The sequence below is a fragment of the Lissotriton vulgaris genome, chromosome 7 (assembly GCF_964263255.1).
Source record: "Lissotriton vulgaris chromosome 7, aLisVul1.2, whole genome shotgun sequence".
Lineage (NCBI taxonomy): Eukaryota > Metazoa > Chordata > Amphibia > Caudata > Salamandridae > Lissotriton > Lissotriton vulgaris.
Window position 1 is genome coordinate 1,737,042,991 of NC_141695.1, and position 12,707 is coordinate 1,737,055,697.

The window sequence follows — 12,707 nt, forward strand, 5'->3', positions numbered from 1 at the left end:
GACAAATACAGCCACATTTGGTCAAATGGCAAGGAAACACTTACTTGGCACTTGACAAAGAACTCTCCAGACAAATATGCTGGCCAACCATGAATCAATTTGAGCATCTCAAATGCGACCAAAAAATTGTGATGCATAACGATGATGACTGCTGTATGCTCAAGTCTGCCTACAAATTAATTCCAGCATAAAGAAGTAAGCTCCTCGCTCTGAGTTTCTGGGTAAATCGCATTTGGGCATAATTAGCAATCGAGAACGAAACTTGTGAAGTAAACTGCACTTTTTCCATGAACAAATTTAGCTAGGGCCTACCTGGTGGAATTTGTGTGAGGAAAATACAACCCCTATCCGCTTTAGCAGCTTGTAATATTGGAAAACAGCCAGTAAGTAGCTCAGCCTATGATTGTTCTTGAAAACCCTATCCGAGGTCACTTTGTTTTAACCCACATTAAAATGTATCAATGTATATCCACCACGTTTACATTTTCTTTGTGGTTTGCATTACATTTAAATCATTCAAAACACTTTTTGTTCAATCCAGGTGTCTAGGAATCTGCCAAGGGGTGTATGGGGTGCATCTTTGGGAGAAGGGGTGGAGTGCAGATGGTGGACCCCCGCCACAATTTCACCTCTTGAGTGACTGCACCTTGTCCGTATCGGCCATCATGTTTCTAATGGAGGTGGGTGCGTTCAATGCATAGTGACATATATATTCACCCATGCAATGGCTTTCAAGTGGTGCAACACACTGGTAGGAAAGCCCATGGCAGGGCTCACATATGATGTTAATTTGGGAGCTGGCAGACCAACAGTCAGAAACTGTGGACGCCAGGGGTTTACGAGGGATGGAAACTCCCTGCCACCATGAAAGCCGTTGCAGTTGCGACAGACACCAAGTCCTCGAAGCACCTTCTTTACTCGCCCAGAGCTTCAGCAACCATCTTCTTCTCCTCACCAGTTCCCCCCACCAATGCTCAAAGGAGTTGAAATGTCTGTCTGATTCTTTATGCTTCAGGAGTAATTCAGTGTTGTTACCTACTCCTTTCTTTAAGGCTTTGTTGAGCTTTCTCTTCTCTTTTTTTGTAAGATATGTTCTAGAGTTCACCTCTTCACTGAGCATTGTCAACTGGAGCACAAAATCACCAAGTGGTTGGAGACTCAACAAGTGGTTTAAGGCAGTGAATAATGACTACAAAACAAAAGCTTAGAACACAGGAAACACACCAGTTATGGTGGTACGCTAATCTTAATTCCCAGCTCCCCCTTTCCAACTTTATATCCAGACACAATTCTTACACAGACACACACACACACACACACATACAAAATGCCACATTGAGTCACCTATAATGTCAGTAATGTTTACAATTCAACAGACTCTTAGAAAATGCTCCAACCTGAAACACAAGCATACAAATTCGAAACTATAAATATACAGAATGTTTTATGATAAGCACTTAATAATGTCAAACACCGCCATCATACAAAGAAACCTATGCACCGTATTGTCAATAATACATAGACTAACTAAATAACAATACAGGCAGATCAGAAATTACATTATTTTTTTAACTCAAAGAACCTAATGCCAGATGTGTAAGAAAGTGTAAAAACAATAACCTAGAGTAGTGTAGATATATGTTTTATTTTCAACACAAAAGGTGCCCAAAACAAGATGTTAGCCAAAGTGTAAAAGTTATGGGCGAAAATAAAAATAAAAAGCTGAGTAGATTACAGCAATATTTTGTAAAGAAGTTACCCTTATATAAGATGCCAGTAGTCTATCAATCTGTAGCTCTTCAGCAGTTTCTTGCTAAGGAATTGTATAATTTGTTCGGAAGAGAATTGAAAAAAACATTCACATTCTGTAAAAAGAAAAACTATGGGGCTAATTTACAAGTTCCTTGCACCACCGGTGCATCAATTTTAACCCCTAATTCCCCCGTGGTGTGGGGGAGGGAGGGGGCGGCGCGGCGGTGCTTGTGACGAGTTCAGCTCATCATGCAGCACAGTGGAGCTGTGCTCATGACGAGCTGAGCTTGTCACGACTCCGCCCACTCAATGGAATGCCCCGCACAGGAGGGGAATTATCCCAGCGTGGGCGTTCCGCTGCAGTTATGACAAGCTCAGCTCATCATGAGCACAGCTCCACTGTGCCTCATGACGAGCTGAGCTCGTCATAAGCGCCGAAGGAGTTAAGATGGAAAAAAGTGATCTGCCAAAGGCGCAAGGGGCTTGAAAATAAGCTCCTCATTACAATGGCGGTCGGATGAGCATCCGACCACCATCGCAGCGGGCTTGAGACCGCTCGAAAAGTAGTCAGTGGTCCCTCTCACCATATTTTGATAAGACTGTCTTGTTGGCAGTCGTAAATTGCATTTTTCAGCATTTTTCTACTGTGGCTTGTGCTGCAGCCCAGAAAAGGGCCGCAGCACAAGCTGCAGTAGAAAAAGACATGTTTTCAAACATCCATGTGCCAGCACCAAGGTGCATGGATGTGCCCTCCTGGCCACTTAAAGAAAGAAGGGGGGTTGGGCCGGAGATGGCAGTGCTATATATGGCACAATATGAAGAAAGATTCATATATAATAACAACCCATTTTCAGGCAACATAAATCAATGGTTAAGGTATGGATTTCTATTGCTTTCTCCTCGTCTGTCTCCTCTAAAGTTAAATCTGATCTCCTTTGGCTGCCCTTCTCCAATTATCTCTCATCACCCCCTTCCCCTTGATTTCTGGACCAATTTATCTACTGTTTCTCTTCTTCCCTTACTCTCTCTTCTCCCTTCTTCTTTCTTCTTCTTTCCTTCCCCTCTCTTCTCTTCCTCTCTTTCTATCTCTTCTAGTTCTCTATCTTCTTCTCATTTCTTCTTTTACAAATGAACCATTATTTTACTACTTTTTCATATGCATCACATGTTTATCATTTGGTTCTACTGTACTATTATAATATCTTTGTATTGTACTTTCTTTAAACAAATAAAAATTTCTTAAACTGAAAAAAAAAAAAGGTACATCGACGACGTCTGGCTCCTGTGGCAAGGGAGCCAGACCGAGCTCGATCACTTCCACGAATGGCTAAACTCCAGGCACAATGATATCAAATTCTCGTTGGAATCCAGCAAATGCAAAATGGCTTTCCTGGACGTCACAGTAGGCGCTTGCGAAGAAACACTGACAACCACCATATACAAAAAAGAAACAGATAGAAACACCATTCTTCATTACACAAGCTCACATCCACAGTGCTTGAAAGAGAACCTGACTTATGGGCAACTATTGAGGATAAGACGCAACTGCACAAATGTGACAGATTTTGAGTCACATGCAACAACGTTTTGCAGTGAAATGGCGAAACGGGGTTATCCAAAAAAGCTATTAAAACATTCTAAAAAACGGGCCAGATTTATTCCAAGAGAGAATCTCCTCCAGGTAAAAGAAAAAGGTGAGCTAGAGAAATTGGTTTGCGTAACGACCTTTGGTCAGCACACAAATCAATTCAAACGCATCATTCTAAAAAACTGGCATTTATTGGAAACATTAGAACATCCCCTACAAAAACCTATTTTCCCCATGCGCAAAAATACAAGCATAGGCCAACAACTAATAAGAGCGGATTGCTATATTCCCAAACGGAAAAGCGACCTGATAGCACAATGGAATCTAAAACACATATGTGGGCATCACAAATGTGGCAATTGTGTGTCTTGTTCAACGACACTTGAAGGCAATGTTTTTGACCATGACGGGTTCAAATGGAAACACAATGTGTTCACAAATTGTAAGACCAAGAATGTGGTCTATGCTGTGGTATGTCCATGCAATAGAGTATACATTGGAAATACCTGCCAATCCATTAATGTAAGGATCACACAACACCGTTCTAGAATAAAGAAAAAAGTTTCATCCGCACCGATGGTCGAACATTTTCTGAGTCACAACATTAGTGAAAATGATTTTAAATGGACAGTATTAGTATGGATTGACCCTAAACATCAGTCCAGCATTGAGACTGCACTATTGCGCAAAGAAGCGTACCTCATTTTGAAATTTGACAGTTTCAACAAAGGACTAAATTGTTTGAGCGAAGTCAATAGGGCATGAGAGTCACATGCGTCATAAATATTAAAACATTCGCCTGGCCCCCCGACACAGATACGTCTTATCACTACAATTCCCACAATGCACTGCAATTGACTGCAGTGTTTCAGATGGTCTGATTGGTCAGACCAACACCACGTGACCGGGACTTGAATTTTGAATGTGACGGCAAACACACGGGTCTTGCTGCCTGCATGAACCCGTGGCAGAGTGAAACTGACAAACGCTGATAGTCGAGCATCCTTACGGTAAGCCTCTGAAGCTGTTCTGGCGGCTTCTCTTGTCATTTGAATGTAGGACCAGTCTAGTGACTCCCCCCCTTTACTCTCCACAGGACTGAAGTGCCTTGAAGCGGCATCAATTTCCGCCTCCTTCTCGCTCTCCTTATGAGTAAGTCTATTCCTTCCAAACGAGTCTCAATTGCCTTTCTCCCGCACAAAATACTTATGTGTTGCCCTGAATTTTTTCAGAAATGTAAACCAATCCGGCAACCAAAATATATCCACACGACGGCAGACACGCCGCTAGAGCAAGACGACTTAAGGTAACATTAACACTGTCCCTTTGACCCGCACGAGCACGACGTTGCTCACACTGGGAATATTTTCCCTGACTTGAATTGTACTCTATTGCAGCGTGATATCCACGGCACTGACGACATTTTAAAGGCCAGCGCATCCTTGGTTACAAAAAAGGTATGCCGCATCGTATTGATGCAACTCATTTTAAGGTTAAATGGATTGAGGACCTCTTTGTAAAAATTCTTCCACCCTTTTTTTCATAAACAGTTCCCATGGATCCGACTCATCCTGCCCTGATGAGAGTTCTGTGAATCAGACAGTGGGACTCGAAACGCGTCGGCATTTATCCATTTAAGACATTAAATGCCAACGACATCTGCTTGTTATATGGCATCTATTCCCTGATTAAAATAAGAATAGAGTGTTATTGTATCAGGAACTGGGGTGGTATGCAAAAAGCTCCTTTTTTGCCCCACAGGAATTGTACTGACAATTCAGTTTTTGATTATTGTTTTTTGGCAACTGTCAATTGATTCATTCTTGGAAACTATGAGCACATTGATCTTGTATTCATAATTATATGTTCACTTTCATGTTTTTTCACTGTAAATGTTTATGTTTCACCGTGTTATAAATTGTATGGCAATACGTGAAGTTGACGACGGTCTCGTTCTGTCTAGATATAAAAAGAATTTGATAATTAATAGAAAAGAAAAATGACTTAAATCAATGTCAGGATAAACTAATAAAATTTTGTTCATCCTTATTCAGGCATTTATTGTTTGAAGCCACATCAGAGGCTTAGGTAAACTCCCTTGGTCTATAGTATCTCCTGGCCACTTAGCAGTGGTCCATGGGGGACGGGGGCCCTGCTTGGGGCCCCCAAACACCTTTCCTTGAGCCATTTTTATGGCGGTGAAACCAACGTGAAAAGGCTGTGGGAAATGGACATCCTAATCCCTACGGTGGTGCCTGCGCAGGCACCGCCTCAATTGTTGGGACGAGTGTCCGACTGTTGCACGTACAGGCTCCTTGAGGCTGTTGGAAGCAGCGTTCTCTCCCCCAGAATGCATCAGTCTGGCCTGCTACATTGTGATGCAAAGGTCAGACGAAAGGCCAGGATGTCAGTGGGACTGCCACCGACAGCCTGTCGGTGGCAGTCCCACCAACTCCAAAATGAGGCCCTCTGTTTGTGGAGGGATTAGTGTTATGATGCAAACTTTTAAAACGCTGAAATTTACGATTATGGTGAGCAAAAAAAAATACGTCCCCCCTCAAATGCACTACTCATACTCAAACCATGAGGTGAGCGATGACTTCTTCAATAACATTAAGGTGCTCTTGGGGCAGAGGCACAGAGCACAGGCTGTGGTGAAAGGTTGAGGACTCTGGGCCCGATTCACAGAACTAACTTAAGACAAAATCCTAAACTTACTACTATTTTCGTATTCACAGAAGGCACTAACTCATTTTGGTATTCACAGAAGACACTTACTCATTTCGGTATTCATAGAAGTTAGGAGTCCAAACTTTAGGACTCCTAAATGCCTTCTGTGAATACCGAAAGTCCTAAAGTTAGTATTTTTCTCAGTTTAGGAGTAGTAGAGTTAGGACTCCTAACTTTAGGATTCCTAAATGCCTTCTGTGAATACTGAAAGTCTTAAAATTAGGATTTTTCTCAGTTTAGTAGTAGTAAAGTTGAGAAAAATCCTAATTGTAAGACTTTCAGTATTCACAGAAGGCATTTAGGAGTTCAAAAGTTAGGAGTCCTAACTTTACTACTACTAAACTGAGAAAAATCCTAATTTTAAGACTTTCGGTATTCACAGAAGGCATTTAGGAGTTCTAAAGTTAGGAGTCCTAACTTTACTACTACTAAACTGAGAAAAATCCTAATTTTAAGACTTTCGGTATTCACAGAAGGCATTTAGGAGTTCTAAAGTTAGGAGTCCTAACTTTACTACTACTAAACTGAGAAAAATCCTAATTTTAAGACTTTCGGTATTCACAGAAGGCCTTTAGGAGTCTTAAAGTTAGGAGTCCTAACTTTACTACTACTAAACTGAGAAAAATCAAAATTTTAAGACTTTCAGTATTCACAGAAGGCATTTAGGAGTTCTAAAGTTAGGAGTCCTAACTTTACTACTACTAAATTGAGAAAAATCCTAACTTTAAGACTTTCGGTATTCACAGAAGGCATTTAGGAGTCCTAAAGTTAGGACTCCTAACTTCTGTGAATACCGAAAAGAATAAGTGCCTTCTGTGAATACCAAAATGGTAGTAAGTTTAGGATTCTGTCTTAAGTTAGTTCTGTGAATCGGGCCCTCTGCCCAGAACAGTAGGGACATAGCCGCAGGAGGAGGACAGTGAGCTGTGGGGAAGTATTGGCTTTGATTCTCTGCCTTACACTTACACCTCACTACAATCAGCCAAAGGAAGAGAGTATTTTATTTTCAGGGCTAGGGCCCAAGCCTGGAACTGCACCCAGGCACCTCTGCATCTAGGAAGAGGTCATTTCCAGTGGATGTTGGGAGTAGGAATGCAGAGCCAATGTGCAAGGCCAGGCCCTGCACCCTAGTCCAATTGGCACAGTTGGGAACTTAAGTCAGTGACCTCTAGAGGTAGTGGTACCCAACAAAGGGCCTGGCCTTCATCTCACAGGTTGGTGGTCACTGACCTCAGCACCCTATTTCTCAGTCATCAGCCGGTCCTTGCTCCCACAGTCTGAGGTTGAGCCCTGTTGATTCTGCAATATTGGTGTGTTGACTGCCTTTTTTGATGCGGTTAATACAAATAAGAATAACATATATTATGTCAGCGAAGATGTCTTTGATAATATTTACAATGTCATCTGTGACAACAGGGCTGGGGTCATCAGCAACCTGTTGGGTGAGTTATGGATGTACTGCGTGCCACAGCTAGCGAATGTCAGTGTTTTTAAGCTCTGCATCTTAACCATATTGTCATTACACATGACATTTTTAGGAAATCTTCAATGGTTTTTAATAAGAAACCATTTTATTCTGAATAAATAACTGTATCCTCCATTTAACAAAAGTCAAGGCAATGGTCATATTTGTTGAAGTGCCGAGAGAAGTTTGCTGTTCATTAAATTCAAATTCAAAATAAAAATAAAAAATTTATTTTGGCTATTAAAAGCCGTAAAAGTGTGCAAAATACAGCAACTGTAAATTAAAATAAGAGAATACAAGCATGACATGAATACAATATAAACTGTGTTATAGAATACAATTTAAAATCCTAATCAGGCTCAAATATTAGCTACAACAAGAGCACATGCTACATGAAGAAATTAATAAAATGAACTGCTCCCCTGTCTATGGAGAAGGCCCTCCTGCGAACCAGCCACATAGCACTGAAATATTCAGCTACAGCAGAAGCATATAATGCCCGCAATCAATTCTGAGTATGCGGAAGGCAGAGCTGTGACGTCTCGTGCCTACTTCTTTAGATATGGGCAAAAGCTGAAAGGAACATGCGCGGGCATACACAGGGCAAGCAAAAAAGACTCAGGCAACAATTTTCTTCGGGCAGTTACACACAGGGCGAACCAAGGATTCAGTGGCTACTCATTTGGAGGTCAACTTTTTTAACAGTAAAGTACCCATTCTAAACTGGAAATACAGTTCCTGCCCATTGTGGGTTATTGGGAACAGACGCATTAATTGAAATCACCTACTTAATAATTTTTTGCAACGTATTTTTATTGCAATTGTTAATAGTTGTAGAAACATACTTCAAATCCAGCAGACCCCAAAACCAGGTATCCTGGAAGTCTCTGCGAACATCCTTCTTCTCCGCCATGTTTGCGGGACTGATGGCATAAAAGTCATCCGGTTCCTCATCGTCGAGTGTGCTAATAACAGGACCATGGTGAGGAACATTCACAGCCTCTCCTATAGACAGAGATGGGTGGAAGAGGCAATCAGGGGCAATGAAGAGCAAAAGAGGACCATCCATGAAAGCGTCCACACACACCTAGAGCAGCATTGCCAGTTTGGGCCCTACTGTCAGCACAGGCACAAGGCTGAAGAGGATACTTCTGGCGAGTGCTTGCCCTGCCACTAAAGGACATGAGGAGTCCCAAGCACCGTTTGCTGATGCTCTTCCCTGTGGACAGCACTGCTCTGACCTGATGCAACTCAAGGTCGTTTGTGAGAAAATATTATCTGAGTGGTAACCTGCTGTCACACACACTGTTTCATATCTCTCCTTCCAGACCCTTGGTCTCTTTCACCACAGACACAATGACCAAGCATTCCTTGTGCACACTCTCATGCTCTTCGCCCAGACTAATGATGCTCTCCAGCTCCCCTCCACCCCTATGTTGTCATCACTGTCCTCCCTCTGTGCCAGCAATGGCCCAACACCTTAACTGTGTTAATGTCACTCTTTCCTGTGTGGGAGCTATGGACCAATGCTCCATGGTATGAAGTTCACACATCTCTATTCAGATGCAATGGTTCAACACAACCCCCCTACCTTGGTGTTAGGGTCACTCTTACCTATGTGCAATAAGTTGTCCAATGTCCTGCATGGTGTTAAGATCACTTTTACCTATGTGCAAGCAATGGTTCAATGTCCTGCACGGTGTTAAGATCACTCTTACCTATTTGGAAGCAATGGTTCAATGTCCTGCACGGTGTTAAGATCACTCTTTCCTATGTGCAATAAGTTGTCCAATGTCCTGCATGGTGTTAAGATCCCTCTTACCTATGTGCAATAAGTTGTCCAATGTCCTGCACGGTGTTAAGATCCCTCTTACCTATGTGCAATAAGTTGTCCAATGTCCTGCATGGTGTTAAGATCCCTCTTACCTATGTGCAATAAGTTGTCCAATGTCCTGCACTGTGTTAAGATCACTCTTTCCTATGTGCAAGCAATGGTCCAATGTCCCAAAGGGTGTTAAGATCGCTCTTACCTATGTGCAAGCAATGGTTCAATGTCCCAAAGGGTGTTAAGACCACTCTTACCTATGTGTAAACAATGGTTCAATGTCCCACAGGGTGTTAAGATCACTCTTACCTAAGTGCAAGCAATGGTTCAATGTCCCACAGGGTGTTAAGATCACTCTTACCTATGTGTAAACAATTGTTCAATGTCCCACAGGGTGTTAAGATCACTCTTACCTATGTGCAAGCAATGGTTCAATGTCCCAAAGGGTGTTAAGATCGCTCTTACCTATGTGCAAACAATGGATCAATGTCCCACAGGGTGTTAAGATCACTCTTACCTAAGTGCAAGCAATGGTTCAATGTCCTGCACGGTGTTAAGATCACTCTTACCTATGTGCAAGTAATGGTTTAATGTCCGGCATGGTGTTAAGATCCCTCTTACCTATGTGCAAGCAATGGTTCAATGTCCCACAGGGTGTTAAGGAAACTCTTACCTAGGTGCAATAAGTTTAATGTCCCAAAGGGTGTTAAGATCACTCTTACCTATGTGTAAACAATGGTTCAATGTCCGGCATGGTGTTAAGATCCCTCTTACCTATGTGCAAGCAATGGTTCAATGTCCGGCATGGTGTTAAGATCCCTCTTACCTATGTGCAAGCAATGGTTCAATGTCCGGCATGGTGTTAAGATCCCTCTTACCTATGTGCAAGCAATGGTTCAATGTCCGGCATGGTATTAAGATCACTCTTACCTATGTGTAAACAATGGTTCAATGTCCCACAGGCTGTTAAGACCCACTTACCTATGTGCAAGCAATGGATCAATGGCCGGCATGGTGTTAAGATCCCTCTTACCTATGTGCAAGCAATGGTTCAATGTCCAGCATGGTGTTAAGATCGCTCTTACCTATGTGCAAACAATGGATCAAGTCCCACAGGGTGTTAAGATCGCTCTTACATATGTGCAAACAATGGATCAATGTCCCACAGGGTGTTAAGATCACTCTTACCTAAGTGCAAGCAATGGTTCAATGTCCTGCACGGTCTTAAGATCACTCTTAACTATGTGCAAGCAGTGGTTTAATGTCCGGCATGGTGTTAAGATCCCTCTTACCTATGTGCAAGCAATGGTTCAATGTCCCACAGGATGTTAAGGTCACTCTTACCTATGTGCAATAAGTTCAATGTCCCAAAGGGTGTTAAGATCACTCTTACCTATGTGTAAGCAATGGTTCAATGTCCGGCATGGTGTTAAGATCCCTCTTACCTATGTGCAAGCAATGGTTCAATGTCCGGCATGGTGTTAAGATCCCTCTTACCTATGTGCAAGCAATGGTGCAATGTCCGGCATGGTGTTAATATCGCTCTTACCTATGTGCAAACAATGGATCAATTTCCCACAGGGTGTTAAGATCACTCTTACCTATGTTCAAGCAATGGTTCAATGTCCCAAAGGGTGTTAAGATCGCTCTTACCTATGTGTAAACAATGGTTCAATGTCCGGCATGGTGTTAAGATCCCTCTTACCTATGTGCAAGCAATGGTTCAATGTCCGGCATGGTGTTAAGATCGCTCTTACCTATGTGCAAGCAATGGTTCAATGTCCGGCATGGTGTTAAGATCACTCTTACCTATGTGTAAACAATGGTTCAATAACCCACAGGCTGTTAAGACCCACTTACCGATGTGCAAGCAATGGATCAATGGCCGGCATGGTGTTAAGATCCCTCTTACCTATGTGCAAACAATGGATCAAGTCCCAAAGGGTGTTAAGATCACTCTTTCCTATGTGCAAGCAATGGTTCAATGTCCGGCATGGTGTTATGATCCCTCTTAACCATGTGCAAGCAATGGCCCAGTGGCCCAATAGTATTAAGGTTTTTCTTACCAATGTGTAAGTATTGACTCATTGCCCACTCATGGCACTAAGGTTGGTCTTTTCTGTGTGTCAGCAGCTGCCAAAGGGCCCAATTGTGTGAAGGTCACACTTCACTGTGTGGATGCAATACCTCAATGCCCCCCTTACTTATATGCAAGCAACATCCCAATGCACCTCTGTTGTTAAGGTCACACATTCCTATTCAAATGCAATGACCACCTGCCTTCCATGGAGGTTGAGCCACTCTTCCTTATGTGCAAACGATGCTCCAGTGTCCCTGCTTGTCCCCCATGGTGTTAAGTCCTCACCTCCTTATGATTATTAAGTGATCCTAGACTAAGGGACAGTTCTCTTCCAGCAGCAGCCCAGTCACAACACCTACCTTGGTGCTCTTCCCTTCAAATCAGTAATGATCCACAAACAGGCCACACTTCCCACACCTAGGAGGTGGCCTCTGGCTCCCTGAGCTGGTCATCATGGAAGCCTCAGATCTCTACATAGGTTTTTATCACAGAATGCTCTTACCACTTTCACCGACGCCGACTCGAGACATAACTGGAGGGTACGCCCCACTGCAGTCCTGCGGTTTCTTGATTGCGCAGTTTGTGATGACTTTCAACCCCATAAGCTGTTTTTTTATAGAGAAAATATAACTGTATGAGTTGCCAGGACTTTGTACTAGTTACCAAATCTGTGAATGAAAATATGGCAAAGAAAGGGATCAGGGGCAGCAGGAACCAGATTCAGCAAGGTATGAGGAAGAAAGGCAAGACAATCATGGGCACTACTTTGATGGGTGCATCACTCAACAAGTCACTCACTGCAGCACTTTAAACTGTCACTCCTGTAAGAGGGCGTGATCCAGTAAGGTTAATTTATTTTCATGTCAAGCCGTAAGTCCAGCACACAACAAATAAATACAACGGTCCCTCAGGTGAACAACCTTTACAACAAAACTTTTACTTCGCACTACCATTACAACGCAGGCATTACAACGCAAACCATTACAACGCATTGCGCTGGGGGGCGCTCTAGGATAGGGAATAAGTTTAATTTTCTATCCAACACCTTCCCTAGTGTCCACGGGGACTGGAGTTGGAATAGAAAATTAATCTTTTCACTATCCAGCACCTCTAAGCGCTATGCGTTGTAAAGGCATGCGTGGTAAAAGCATGCGTTGTAACGTCATACATCCGTCCCTCAGCATGTGTATATATTCCCCGACCACCCAATCCACACCCCCATGTTTTGAATCCACATCCAGGAGCTGTGGAGCAAGCGGGAATCATT

General features: G+C 42.7%; 1 protein-coding gene across 1 annotated transcript in view; it reads right to left on the minus strand.

Moving 5' to 3' along the window:
- Positions 1-12,707, minus strand: part of LOC147706522 (alpha-2-macroglobulin-like protein 1) — a 290,022-nt gene that overhangs the window by 114,032 nt on the left and 163,283 nt on the right. Inside the window, exons 17-18 of the mRNA XM_086932987.1 lie at positions 11,943-12,045; positions 8,381-8,540 (exon numbers count right to left, since the gene is read on the minus strand). Of these exons, the coding sequence (XP_086789113.1) occupies positions 8,381-8,540; positions 11,943-12,045 (263 nt within the window). The remainder of the gene's footprint in view (positions 1-8,380; positions 8,541-11,942; positions 12,046-12,707) is intronic.